We start from the raw sequence: 13,379 nt of genomic DNA on the forward strand, positions 1-13,379 counted from the left end.
AAAGCACTGACCTGCAAACTACTCATGACACCCCCTTTATCAAGCCTTTATCTCTATGCATTTACTTGTTAAACTTGCTTTTCCTGTAAAATCTTAATTGATTATGCATGACCATTATCTTTTATTAATCACTTTGTTTACTTCTGTGTATAAATATTGATGCTCACCCCTAATAAAGGGGCCACACTTATTCTAAAGCTTTTGGGTTAGTGTGAGCCCGTTGATCAACGCATTGGTGTCTGGTCTCTGACAGAATTATGTGCCCATAACCACTCCGCACGAACTCGGGTGCTGGAGAGGTGAGTAAGGACTTGCTTTATTACCTAACAACACCTATGCATACAATAGCTACAATGCTTTGGAGTTTTTCAGCACTACATAAACCTAAGAGTCTCTGGCCTGCTCCACTATCTTTGTGCTTCTCAGGCTCCATAGAGAACAGGAACTAGTTAAACTCTCCAACTGGGTAGCCCCCTTGCCACATTTTAAAAACTGTCCATGTCCAGGCTTGCTATTGGCTTGTGGGAACTCAGTACAGCAGAGCATCTGGGCCAATATATTTTTATTTCAATGATATCATTTCACTAACTGTACTAATGATAGTAGAAGAAAAATGCTGGGTTGTTAAATAGAAAATACTTTGTTGCATTCGGTCATGTTTTCTGACAATTAAATAGTCACTATAGTGATGCATGGTTCTCCACCAAAAAATGATGTAATTCACAAGTAGTACGCTGACAATACTATTCTTCATGACTGCTGCTAAGTTCTTGTCATTGCAGTATTCTTGGATACCATAAAGTGGTAAGTAACAATCCTGGCATATCCAACAAGGGTGTTGGTCTGAGGACCAGTTGCCCCCTTAGAAGAAATATGTATGGAATCAGAAAATGCAGCATGGCAGCTGCTATTGAATGAATTATCACAGTAGCATGAGGACAGCCCTGCTTGCTGGTACCACAGTTCGAGAGAGAATGTAGAGAGATCCAGGCAAGAGACTATCAGTAATGCAGATGATATGGCTAGTTAGCTCACTCCAGGCCCCTCCCACACATATGCACACTGCTGGTTGCCTCATGCCTCTCTATTTGATTTTATGGAGGGTAAGAATCCTAAGAAGTCCTGTTGCCAGGTTAAAGTTCCAGTCACTATTATAACATTGCATGATGGAGGTTCAGCTCCCACTTGGGCAGTTTTAACAAATTTGGCGAAGGCTCACTTTTATTACTTTGTTCTACAACACAGCTGGGGGAAAGGTAAGGGGGTTACTTTACACCTGTTTTGGGGCACAGCTCAGAGGATTTTCAATCTTATTCATTCTTTATCTGACTGAACCTTTTTAACAAAAGAACAATCAATGAGTAGAAACACCGCCACTTAGGTGACGAACCACAAAACAAAGGGAGAACAGTCAGAGCAAACAGCTTCTTTCTGATAAAAAGCATTCACCCAAAATATCTGCAGAACAATTATGAATACCAAATACATTTGCAACTGATGGAAATAGTTCAAGGATTGTTTGCAATTCACTCTTCAGCTATATTTAAAAATTAGACATTTCCATAATTTGTATAATCTGAATTTGTTTGCAAACCGCAGAAGAGGGAGAGCCAATAGGAATTATTTGTATGTATTCTATACAGTGGTTGTTATTAAACGGACAACATTTACCAAGTGTTCAGACATCATAATGATAAGTGCAAGAAAGATGGATGGATAGTTAGCTAGAGACTCAGCTCTTAGTCTGGATTTACAACAATGCAACTAACTCAACTGACTTTAATGGAGTTACTCCAAATGTACACTGGTGCAACTGAGATCAAAACTTGATCCAAAGTCAGACAGCAAAAGATCCCATACAAAAGTACCTGAATTACCAGTTATTGTTTATTCTGAATAGAGAGAAAAAAACCTACATCTGCCTTGGGGTATGGGGGGGGTGGAGAAGAAGGGGGAGGGGGAAAAAAGAGCTTCCCTACAGGTTCTTACCTATTCCACAGGAAGGCTGTAGTTTACTGCTGTATTTAGTTGGAGAAGACAATGTACAGGTTGGCTTCTGGAAATCATTTCTTTGAGTGCTCTGTCTGTCGTAAGGTGGAGTATAATGATATACACATGGTTCCCCACTTGGCCACCAATGATGCTTTAAAGTCAAAGGGAAGAAAAATGTATGTCTATCTAAACACTTAGGTATAAAGTAAGTACTGATAGAATGCTTCTCCAACTCTCCCTCTGTCCTCCACAAGTTCTCAACTCCCCCTCCCTCTCAATTTACTCTCACGATTGCTTAGCACATTCTGACTCCTAAATAGGAGCAAAATCAGCCTAGTCTGAAGTTTGATTAACATGACCCCACTGACATCCAGCATCTTTATTCCCCCTTCTTCTGTCCTGCACTGAAATTCTTCTCTCCCCGCTTACTGTGTCAAGCAAAGGCTCCGGCAAGGAGGAGGAAACAGAGAAAGGCTCTGTCAGCAGGGAGTCTCCCCCTGCTGCAGCCTTTACTTGCTGCTGGAGCCTTTTATTACTGTGGAGAAAGGCTCCAGCAGTGGGACATTACACTGCTAAAAATAGCCGTGTGGACATGGGAGGCACGACTTGGGTGTGTCGAGAGCTATGTATATCTACGCCCTGGGGGTTCAGGTCTGTAGAGCACTGTACTCTAAGCCAGCATTTCTCAAATGCAGCCACTGTGGTCACATGTGGCCACTAGGGGCTTTTCTTGCGGCCACAGCCTCCTGGGCTGTGTTGGGTGGAGGGGGGGGGGAGTAGCGGCCCCTCCCCCTCTCTGTTGCTCCTGGATGCACTGCCTTGGTATTGATTGCTGAGGCCGCCATCAAGGGTTGTGCCCTGTCCCCCCAGAAACACCTGGGGGACAATGCTGTAGGAGCAGGCAGGCAGTGAGTTCTCCACCTTCCCAGAGGCAGTAGGGCTCAGGCTTTGGGCTTCAGCCCTGGGTTGGTGAGGCGCCAGGCTCTGTCCGCACAACTTCAAGCTCCGTCCCGAGGCCCTGTCCCCTCGCTGCCAGGCTTCGAGCTCTGGCTGTGGGGCTTCAGGCTCCAGCCCACCACTGCCTCCCCTGGCCCCCAATCCCAGGCTTAATTTGTCCCCAGGCTTGTCAGGGCTGAGCAAGGATGCTGTGAAAAGTGATACTTCTATGTTTGTTAATATCACTTTTCACAACAGACTTACTAGCTAGCAATAAATAAATTACAATGATTTGGACATGTATTATGTGCAAATTTATTTGTTTTTCCCTAAAGCTGATTAAGTATTTTAGGAAAAAGTGTTAGAACAGCCACCAACAAGGATTAGTGGCCGCACTCTGACTATCAATATGTCTTGAGAACCATTGCTCTAAGCTATGTCTCATCGTCTACACTGCTATTTATACCTGCTACAGCTGGGCATGCAGTGTCTGCACTCTGCATGCCGCCACAAGTGTAGGTGTAGCCACAGAAAAGAGATATACAAACACCCTTTTTACGAAACACTGTTCTCTTCTAATACTAGTACACAAAGAGAATCAAATTAAATTACAAACTACAGTGTGCTAAAGTAAATCCAAGAATTGACTTAAACTTACAAAAGCAAGGACAGTCAGAGTTTAGCAACTTGCCACATTGTGCCTGGCTAATACAAGTATCCTCACCCAGTGAATGATTTTACATGGCATATATGCTGCAATACCTAGGCACAACAGAGTAAGTTAAGCAGAGATTTTAAGGCGTAATACTCTATTTCCTTACTAGTGAGGGGTTCATTCAGATCTTAAGATTAGTTAATTTAGTTCTTTTATACAACATACATGTACATATTATTTAGAATGTTACCTTAATTTGAAAGATAATGCAAAATGGCCCTACCTTTTTAGCCACTGTGCCTTCTGTTTCCATATAGTATATTGGTTCATTTAAGAACCTTACATTGGTGTTAATTAATTTTGCATAACGTGGTTGGGGATTATTGCGCCACTCTGGTAAATACGAGTGCTGGAAAGACTGTTTATTCTTTTTAGGTATATATTCACCGTTGACCTTTTCTATTCTCATGTTTACTTCTGGTATATCAGTATTAAATATTCTGTAAGTATTTGGGCTGAAAAACATAACATGAAAAAGAGTTGATTATTTCCATGCATATATACCAATATTTATTGATAGTATAATGTTATATCACATAGAAGAGGATAATAAAATACTTGCTAAGAACTTAGTAGGCCTGATTCTAATTTCACTCACTACTTTCCAAATCCAGAATAAAACTGATTTCAATGGAGTTACTCTAAACTCAGATGGTCATAAAGGACAGCAGAGCTTTACCCTAAACCCTGATTAGGATCACTCTCACTAATGTATCTACTACCTTCAATGGTGTTACTCATGATAAATACCTATGTAGGTGAAATCAGGATGAGGCTGTACAAATAAAAAGAACGAGGAATACTTGTGGCACCTTAGAGACTAACACATTTATTTGATCATAAGCTTTCATGGGATAAAACCCACTTCATCAGATGCATGCAGTAAAAAACACAATAGGAAGATACACACAGAGGAAATGAAAAAATGAGTGTTGCCATATTAACTATAACAAGAGTAATCAATTAAGGTGGGCTATTATCGGCAGGAGAAAAAAACCCTATGTGGTGATAATCAGGATGGCCCATTTCCAACAGTTGACAAGAAGGTATGAGTAACAGTAGGGGAAAAAGATAGCATGGGGAAATGGGGAAATAGGTTTTACTTTGTGTAATGACCCATCCACTCCAAATTAGGCTTGAATAAAGACTGGGAGTGGATGGGTCATTACACAAAGTAAAACCTATTTCCCCAAGCAGGACTCTGATCCCCTTTAAATAAACTTGTATCAGACTTAGATGGATGTATTTTACTTGATAATTGAGAGCTCAAGACCATTTCACACTCTAAATTCTTGGGCTGGGATGCCTATTTTCAAATTCTTCCTCACAATGTCTAGCATTCTATTCCTGATCCTTCATAATCCAGTTTTTGCCATGGACATTCTACCAACACAATCCTCCCTAGAATTATTAATGACTTACTAGTATCAAATTTCCAAATTCTCACTTCTTTTCTGATCTTCCTTGACTTATTAGCTCCTTTTGGCACTGTGAATCCCTCACATCTCTATCACCTTGGCACATATGGTTTTTCTGACTGGATCTCCAATGTGTTTCTTCCAATTTCTCTAATAAAGCTTTCACATCATACTAGGATAATCTTTTTTTCCTTCATCCTCTCTCAGCTGGTGTCCCCAAGGCATCTGTTCTTAATCACCTCCTCTTGTCTTTATACTTTGCCTACATTATCTCTGATCACAGTTGACAATATCATCATTTGCACATTAATGACACTCAAAATGTCTCCTTTCCTTCTTTTTTTCCTGCAATCTCTCATTCAGGCTTATCTCCATTTCCATGAAATGGAATAATAAGTTGACTATTCCAGTTACAAAGAAAACACCCCAATTCAAAAAACCCAGACTATCTCAGAAGTATTTCTATGTGAATAATGAATAAAGTGAATAAATATTTTATTAGAAAAATAAATAAATAGAACTGATAGTTAACATAAAAGATATAGCTAGTGTTTCAACAAAAAGCGTCTTCCTCAGAACCCAACATGCCCCTAGCGTATAGGAAGAAATTTCTTATTTATGCAATAGCTTCAAGTCATGAACAGGAAATAAACCACCACATAATACTACCATGGATATCAATCACTTATCTCATACTAATAATTGCTAGATTCAGAGCAATTAAATAAGGAGTCATTGAGGAGCCTTGGCTCTGACAAGACACTTTTGTATGCAAACACTAATAACAACTTTATTAGCATGATAGTAATGCCTAGAGGCCTGATCAGGATAAGGACTCTATTGTGGGGAAGCTGTACAAACACACAGTAGAAAGACACAAATGACAATCTTTCCATTGACTTCAGTTGAAATGGCTCAGCTCTCTGAGGAGTTTACAACTTCATTTTATGCTAAACATCATTTCTGTTCACTAATACAATAGTCTTTATTTCAAGATATTTTGTTGGACTGGAAAAGTTACCAAAGAAAAGGTAACTTTTACCTGTAGCAGCACTTGGCAGGATATCCCAGGATATCCCAGGATATTAGAGACACAAGATAGGTGAGGTAACATATTTTATGGGACCAATTTCTGTTGGTGAGAGAAGATTTTGAGCCATACAGAGCTCTTTTTCTGGTCTCGGAATGGTGAGCATCATAGTTAAATACAAGATGGAACATATTGTTTAGCATAGGCAGATAGCACGTAGTCTAAGGAACCATTCAAAGAGGGGTGGCCTATTAACTCCACCTTGAATGGTCCCTTGGAATATGTACTAACTACCTATGCTAATCAATCTGTTCCATGCTGTATTTAGCTGCGAGGCTCAGGACATGTCTACACTACAAAATTAAGCCAACCTAATTTATGCCAGCATACAGTTGCTGCAATAGTTACATTACTTGTGCGTGTCTACACTTTGCTCCTTGTGTTGGCAGTGCGTGTCCTCACAAGGAGCACTTCCACCAACAGAACTGTCAGTGTCGGGCACTATGGGATAGCTTCTGAAAGCCAGCAACAGTTGATGTCAGTCTGACTCAGGGATGGCCAAACTTTTTGACCTGAGGGCCACATCTGGGTATGGAAATTGTATGGCGGGCCATGAAAGCTCACAAAATTGGGGGTTGGGGTGCAGGCTCTTGAGTGGGGCCAGAAATGAGCAGTTCAGGGGCTGGGGGTTGGGGTGCAGGGGTGGAGAGGGCTCCAGCTGGGGGTGAAGCATTGGGGGTGCAGGAGATTGCTCCAGGCTGGGACGGAGGGGGTTAGAGGTGCAAATTCCAGGCAGCACTTACCTCAAGCTCCAGAAGCAGCAGCATGTCCCGTCTCCAGCTCCTACGTGCAGGCGAAGCCAGGCGGCTCTGCATGCTGCCTTGTCCGCAGGAGCCGCCCCTGCAGCTCCCATTGGCCATGACCACACAAGCCACGTTAAAGCATTGCCACACAGTGCTTTAACGTTGCCAGTGTAGACTAGCCCCAACTCTGTAGAGTACATCAGGGCCCAGAATACCTTTTGCAGACCTAAAGATCTCAGTGTAGCTTCAAAGCTTATCTTTTATTGGACCAAATTCTGTTGGTGAACAAGACATTACCTCACCTACCTTGTCTCTCTAATATCCTGGGACCAACACAGCTACAACACTGCATACAACAACAGAAATTAAATGGAACAATCACAAGGGTGAAATGCTGCAAACTGCATGGAAATTATTTAAAAATACCATAATAGTGGCTCAAATGAAATGTATACTCCCGAAAAATTTAACCAAACAAGCAACCAAAAAAAAGCCACCATACCTAAGCAGCAGAATAAAAAGAGGTGTTTAGAGACAAGAAGACATCCTTTTAAAATTGTAGTAAAATCCTACTGAGGGAAATAAAAAGAAAACATAATTCTTCAGACCACAAGACGTAAGGAAGTGTAAAAGCATAATTAGGTCATCCAAAAAAGGAAGTAAAGAGCAACTAGCAAAAGACAAAAACTAACAGCAAAACCATTTTCATAAGGACATCAGCAACAGGGAGCCTGCCAACAATCAGTGGGGCTATGAGACAATCAAAGAGGTAAAGGAGCACTCAAGGAAGACAAGCTGTTGCAGAGAATCTGAGGAACTGAACCAGACAGAGGCATCAATACAGGAGGTTTTGGAACAAACTGATAAATTAAACAGCCATAAGACACCAGTACCAGATAGCACTGACCCAAGAGTTCTGAAGAAATTGCAGAACTGTGGTATGTAACTTACTGGTTAAAATCAATCTCTGTATCAGATGACTAGAGGATAGCTAATGTAACACTGATTTTTAAATAAGGCTCCAGGGGCAATCTTGGCAATTACAGGCTGGTAAGGCTAACTTCAGTACTAGGCAAATTAGTTGTAATTAGAATTATCAGACATAGATAAATGCAGTATGTTTAGGAAGAGTCAACATAATTTTGTAAGGAGACATTATGCGTCACCAATCTGTTAGAATTCTCAGAGTGTGTCAACAAATGTGGACAAAGCAATCCAGTGAATATAGCGTACTTGGACTTTCAGAAAGCCTTTGACAAGATCCCACACCAAAAGCTCTTAAGCAAAGTAAGCTGTTGTGAGGTAAGGTCCTTTCATGGATCAGTAACTGGTTAAAAGATAGGAAACTAAGGGCAAGAATAAATGGTCAGTTTTCACAACAGGAAGAGGTAAATAGCAGGTTCCTGCAAGGATCTGTAATGGGACCAGTACTATTCAACATATTCATAAATGATCTGGAAAATGGGGTATAGTGGTAAAGTTTGCAGATGAAACTCAATTACTCAAGATTGTAACTCTTCAGACATTTTAGGATGTAACTAATAGATTTCACAGAACTGGGAGACTGGACAACAAAATGGCAGATGAAATTCAATGATGATAAATGCAACGTAATGTACATTGGAAAACATAATCCCAATTTTGCATATAAAATAATGGTGTCTAAATTAGCTTTTACCACTCAAGAAAGATCTTGGAGTCATTGTGGATAGTTCCCTGAAAACATCCGCTCAATGTGCAGCGGCAGTCAAAAAAGTGAACAAAATGTTAGGGACTATTAGGAGAGGGATAGATAATAAGCCAGAAAGTATAATGCCACAGTATAAATCTAAACACCTTGAAAATTCTGTGCAGTTCTGGTTGCATCATCTTAAAAAAGATGTATTAGAATTGGAAAAAGTACAGAGAGGGGCAACAAAAATGATTTAAGGTTATGGAACAGCTTCCATGTAAGGAGTGATTAAAAAGACTGGGACTGTTTACTTGGAAAATAAATGACTAAGGAGAGATATGATAAAGAACTATAAAATCATGAACGGTGCGGAGAAAGTGAATAGGGAAGTGTTGTTTACTCTTTCACATAACACAAAAACCAGGGGTCACCCAATGAAGTCAATAGGCAACAGGTTTAAAACAAACATGAGATACTAGTTCTTCACACACACACAGTTAACCAGTGAAATTCATCATCTGGGGTTGTTGTGAAGGCAAAAAGTATAACTAGGTTAAAAAAAGAACTGGGTAAGTTCATGAAGGATAGGTCTACCAATGGCTGTTAGCCAAGATGGTCAGGGACACAACCCTATAGAATGGGTGTCTCTGACTGCCAGAAGCTGGGACTGGATGACATAGGATGGATCATGATCTCTTCATTTCTTCTGAAGGATACTGGGCCAGATGGACCATTGGTCTGATCCAGTGTGGCATTGTGTGTCTACAGCCTCCTAAGGTGCACACATGATTGTGCGCACATAGCACAGGGTGCAGTGAGACAGAATGATCAAGCAGTTCAGCTAAACACTTGGGTCCCATTCCTGCAAGTATTTATTTATTTGAGGAATACTTGGCTCCCAATCAGAAGACTGCATGAATGGCGGCTATTCAGGTGAGCGAAGGCTGGCAGAATCAGGCCCTAGGGACAGAAGGTCATTAAGGGCTCAGTCCCCAGGGCCCTGAGCTCATGGCAGGACAACACCCAATAGCACAGGACCAGGTGCTGCCCCCTCCAGCACCCATTCAGGGCCAAGTTTCTGCAGGGACTGTCCCTCAGGGCTGGCCTCCTGAACTTGAAAGGGTTAGAACTTGGGCCTTGCACATCCAGAGAGCCCATAGCAAAGGCAGCACTTACAGCTGGTGCGGGGGCGCCTTTTTCCTGCAGTGCATGCTGTCCTGTGGAGTCTGGCGCATGGTGCCTAGGGGAAGAGGGGGAATGGGGAAGTGAGAGGGTACAGAGGGGGTGTGCATGGGGAGCGGGCAGAGGGCATCTAGCGGGTGCATGTGGGGTAAAGGGGATGCACGTGGGGGCAGAAACACGGGGCAGAGCACAAACAGAGGGTCCACCTGGGGGCAGAGGGTACATGTGGGGGAGGGCAGAAGCACTTGAGAGTGTGTGTGGGGCAGAGGGGAAGGAAGAGGGGGTGGGGAGCCAGGAGGAGTGTGTGCGGGGGGGGCAGCAGGCAGGGGCACAGCGAGAAGGGCTGGGGTGAAGCAGGCTGGGGCAGCGGGTGCGGGGGAGACAGCGAGAGGGAACTAGGGCAGCAGGCAGGGGCGCAGCCGGAGGGGCTGGGGCAGCGGGTACTCGGAGCCAGCGGGAGGGGGCACGGCAGGGGGTGCGCGGGGCGCAGCAGGAAGGATGGGAATGAAACAGGCCAACACAGGGGGTGCGCGGGGCGCAGCAGGAGGGGTGGGGGTGAAACAGCCCAACACAGGGGGTGCGCAGGGCGCAGCAGGAGGGGTGGGGGTGAAACAGCCCAACACAGGGGGTGCGCGGGGCACAGCACGAGGGGGGGGGGTGAAACAGGCAGACACAGGGGGTGCGCGGGGCGCAGCAGGAGGGGGCAGGGGTGAAACAGGCCGACACAGGGGGTGCGCGGGGCGCAGCAGGAGGGGTGGGGGTGAAACAGGCCGACACAGGGGGTGCGCGGGGCGCAGCAGGAGGGGTGGGGGTGAAACAGGCCGACACAGGGGGTGCGCGGGGCGCAGCAGGAGGGGTGGGGGTGAAACAGCCCAACACAGGGGGTGCGCGGGGCGCAGCAGGAGGGGTGGGGGTGAAACAGCCCAACACAGGGGGTGCGCGGGGCACAGCACGAGGGGGCGGGGGTGAAACAGGCAGACACAGGGGGTGCGCGGGGCGCAGCAGGAGGGGGCGGGGTGAAACAGGCCGACACAGGGGGTGCGCGGGGCGCAGCAGGAGGGGTGGGGGTGAAACAGGCAGACACAGGGGGTGCGCGGGGCGCAGCAGGAGGGGGCGGGGTGAAACAGGCCGACACAGGGGGTGCGCGGGGCGCAGCAGGAGGGGTGGGGGTGAAACAGCCCAACACAGGGGGTGCGCGGGGCGCAGCAGGAGGGGTGGGGGTGAAACAGCCCAACACAGGGGGTGCGCGGGGCACAGCACGAGGGGGCGGGGGTGAAACAGGCAGACACAGGGGGTGCGCGGGGCGCAGCAGGAGGGGGCGGGGTGAAACAGGCCGACACAGGGGGTGCGCGGGGCGCAGCAGGAGGGGTGGGGGTGAAACAGCCAGACGCAGGGGGTGTGCGGGGCGCAGCGGGAGGGGTGGGGGTGAAACAGGCCGACACAGGGGGTGCGCGGGGCGCAGCGGGAGGGGTGGGGGTGAAACAGGCCGACACAGGGGGTGCGCGGGGCACAGCAGGAGGGGGCGGGGGTGAAACAGGCCGACACAGGGGGTGCGCGGGGCACAGCAGGAGGGGGCGGGGGTGAAACAGGCCGACACAGGGGGTGCGCGGGGCACAGCAGGAGGGGGCGGGGGTGAAACAGGCAAACACAGGGGGTGCGCGGGGCGCAGCAGGAGGAGGTGGGGGTGAAACAGGCAGACACAGGGGGTGCGCGGGGCGCAGCAGGAGGGGTGGGGGTGAAACAGGCCGACACAGGGGGTGCGCGGGGCGCAGCAGGAGGGGGCGGGGGTGAAACAGGCCGACACAGGGGGTGCGCGGGGCGCAGCAGGAGGGGGCGGGGGTGAAACAGGCAGACACAGGGCGTGCGCGGGGCGCAGCAGGAGGGGGCGGGGGTGAAACAGGCCGACACAGGGCGTGCGCGGGGCGCAGCAGGAGGGGGCGGGGGTGAAACAGGCCGACACAGGGGGTGCGCGGGGCGCAGCGGGAGGGGTGGGGGTGAAACAGGCCGACACAGGGCGTGCGCGGGGCGCAGCGGGAGGGGTGGGGGTGAAACAGGCAGACACAGGGCGTGCGCGGGGCGCAGCAGGAGGGGTGGGGGTGAAACAGGCCGACACAGGGGGTGCGCGGGCCGCAGCAGGAGGGGCGGGGGTGAAACAGGCCGACACAGGGGGTGCGCGGGGCGCAGCAGGAGGGGTGGGGGTGAAACAGGCCGACACAGGGGGTGCGCAGGGCGCAGCAGGAGGAGGTGGGGGTGAAACAGGCAGACACAGGGGGTGCGCGGGGCGCAGCAGGAGGGGTGGGGGTGAAACAGGCCGACACAGGGGGTGCGCGGGGCGCAGCAGGAGGGGCGGGGGTGAAACAGCCCGACGCAGAGGGTGCGCGGGGCGCAGCGGGAGGGGTGGGGGTGAAACAGGCCGACACAGGGGGTGCGCGGGGCGCAGCAGGAGGGGGCGGGGTGAAACAGGCAGACACAGGGGGTGCGCGGGGCGCAGCAGGAGGGGGCGGGGGTAAAACAGGCAGACACAGGGGGTGCGCGGGGCGCAGCAGGAGGGGTGGGGGTGAAACAGGCAGACACAGGGGGTGCGCGGGGCGCAGCAGGAGGGGTGGGGGTGAAACAGGCAGACACAGGGGGTGCGCGGGGCGCAGCAGGAGGGGGCGGGGGTGAAACAGCCCGACGCAGAGGGTGCGCGGGGCGCAGCAGGCAAGCGCAGGGGCTACGCGGGGAGCAGCCTGAGGGAGCGGGGACGCACCGAGCAGAGGCAGCGGGCGCGCGAGGGACGCTCCGAAGGCGGCAGCAGCGCTGCCCCACCCCGGCTCTTCTGTTGCTGCGTAGTTGCTAGGAGACGCGGGCGGGGGCACGAGGGCAGCGGCGGCTCTTGCGCCTTCTTCCGCCCCGCGGCCCCGCCTGGGCCCCTCGCTCCTCCCCTCCCCTGGCTCCCCGCTGGGTCCTCTCGCAGGCGCCGGTCGAGCCCCTCTCGCCCAGGATCTGGCCCCAGCCCCGTTGTTGGCGGTGCTCTCAGCGGGCCTGCAAACCCCCCCCCTCCCACCGCCAGGTGCTGCAGCCTGGTTTGCAATGGGAATCCCACCCCGGCTCCCAGTGCAGCCAGGGAATCGCTTTGTCGATTTCTGCAGTGTAGACAAAGACCTGGTCTAAACTACATATTTAAACTGAATTTAGCAGCGTTAAACCAATTTAACCCTGCACCCATCCACACAACGAGCCCTTAATATCGATATAAAGGGCTCTTTAAACCAGTTTCTGTACTCCTCCCCGAGAGGAGTAGCGCTGAAATCGGTATTGCCATGTCGCATTGGGGTTAGTGGAGCCGCAAATGGACGATATTGGCCTCCAGGCATTGTCCCACAGTGCACCATTGTGACTGCTGTGCACAGCAATCTGAACTTGGATGCAGTGGCCAGGTAGAAAGGAAAAGCCCCATGAACTTTTGAATTGCATTTCCTGTTTGCCCAGCGTGGAGCTCTGATCAGCACAGGTGGCGATGCAGTCCCAAATCCAAAAAGAGCTCCAGTGTGGACCGTACGGGAGATACTGGATCTGCTCACTGTATGGGGAGACAAATCTGTTCTATCAGAGCTCTGTTACAGAAGACAAAATGACAAAGCATTTGAAA

The 13,379-nt window shown here is 48.9% G+C and overlaps 1 protein-coding gene across 2 annotated transcripts in view; it reads right to left on the reverse strand.

Annotated features, from left to right (window-relative positions):
- The window catches only part of C3H2orf73 (chromosome 3 C2orf73 homolog), a 38,157-nt gene extending 25,595 nt beyond the window's left edge, over positions 1-12,562 (reverse strand). Inside the window, exons 1-4 of one of the 2 annotated variants that reach the window (XM_030557724.1) lie at positions 12,498-12,562; positions 9,743-9,806; positions 3,867-4,098; positions 1,990-2,143 (exon numbers count right to left, since the gene is read on the reverse strand). In XM_030557724.1, the coding sequence (XP_030413584.1) occupies positions 1,990-2,143; positions 3,867-4,098; positions 9,743-9,801 (445 nt within the window). In that variant the 5' untranslated portion in view covers positions 9,802-9,806; positions 12,498-12,562. Of the gene's footprint in view, positions 1-1,989; positions 2,144-3,866; positions 4,099-9,742; positions 10,239-12,497 lie in introns of those variants that run through there. The other variant, XM_030557723.1, reaches the window with a different exon arrangement.
- Positions 12,563-13,379: the final 817 nt, after the last annotated feature.

This window comes from Gopherus evgoodei, chromosome 3 (assembly GCF_007399415.2).
Source record: "Gopherus evgoodei ecotype Sinaloan lineage chromosome 3, rGopEvg1_v1.p, whole genome shotgun sequence".
NCBI classification, from domain to species: domain Eukaryota; kingdom Metazoa; phylum Chordata; order Testudines; family Testudinidae; genus Gopherus; species Gopherus evgoodei.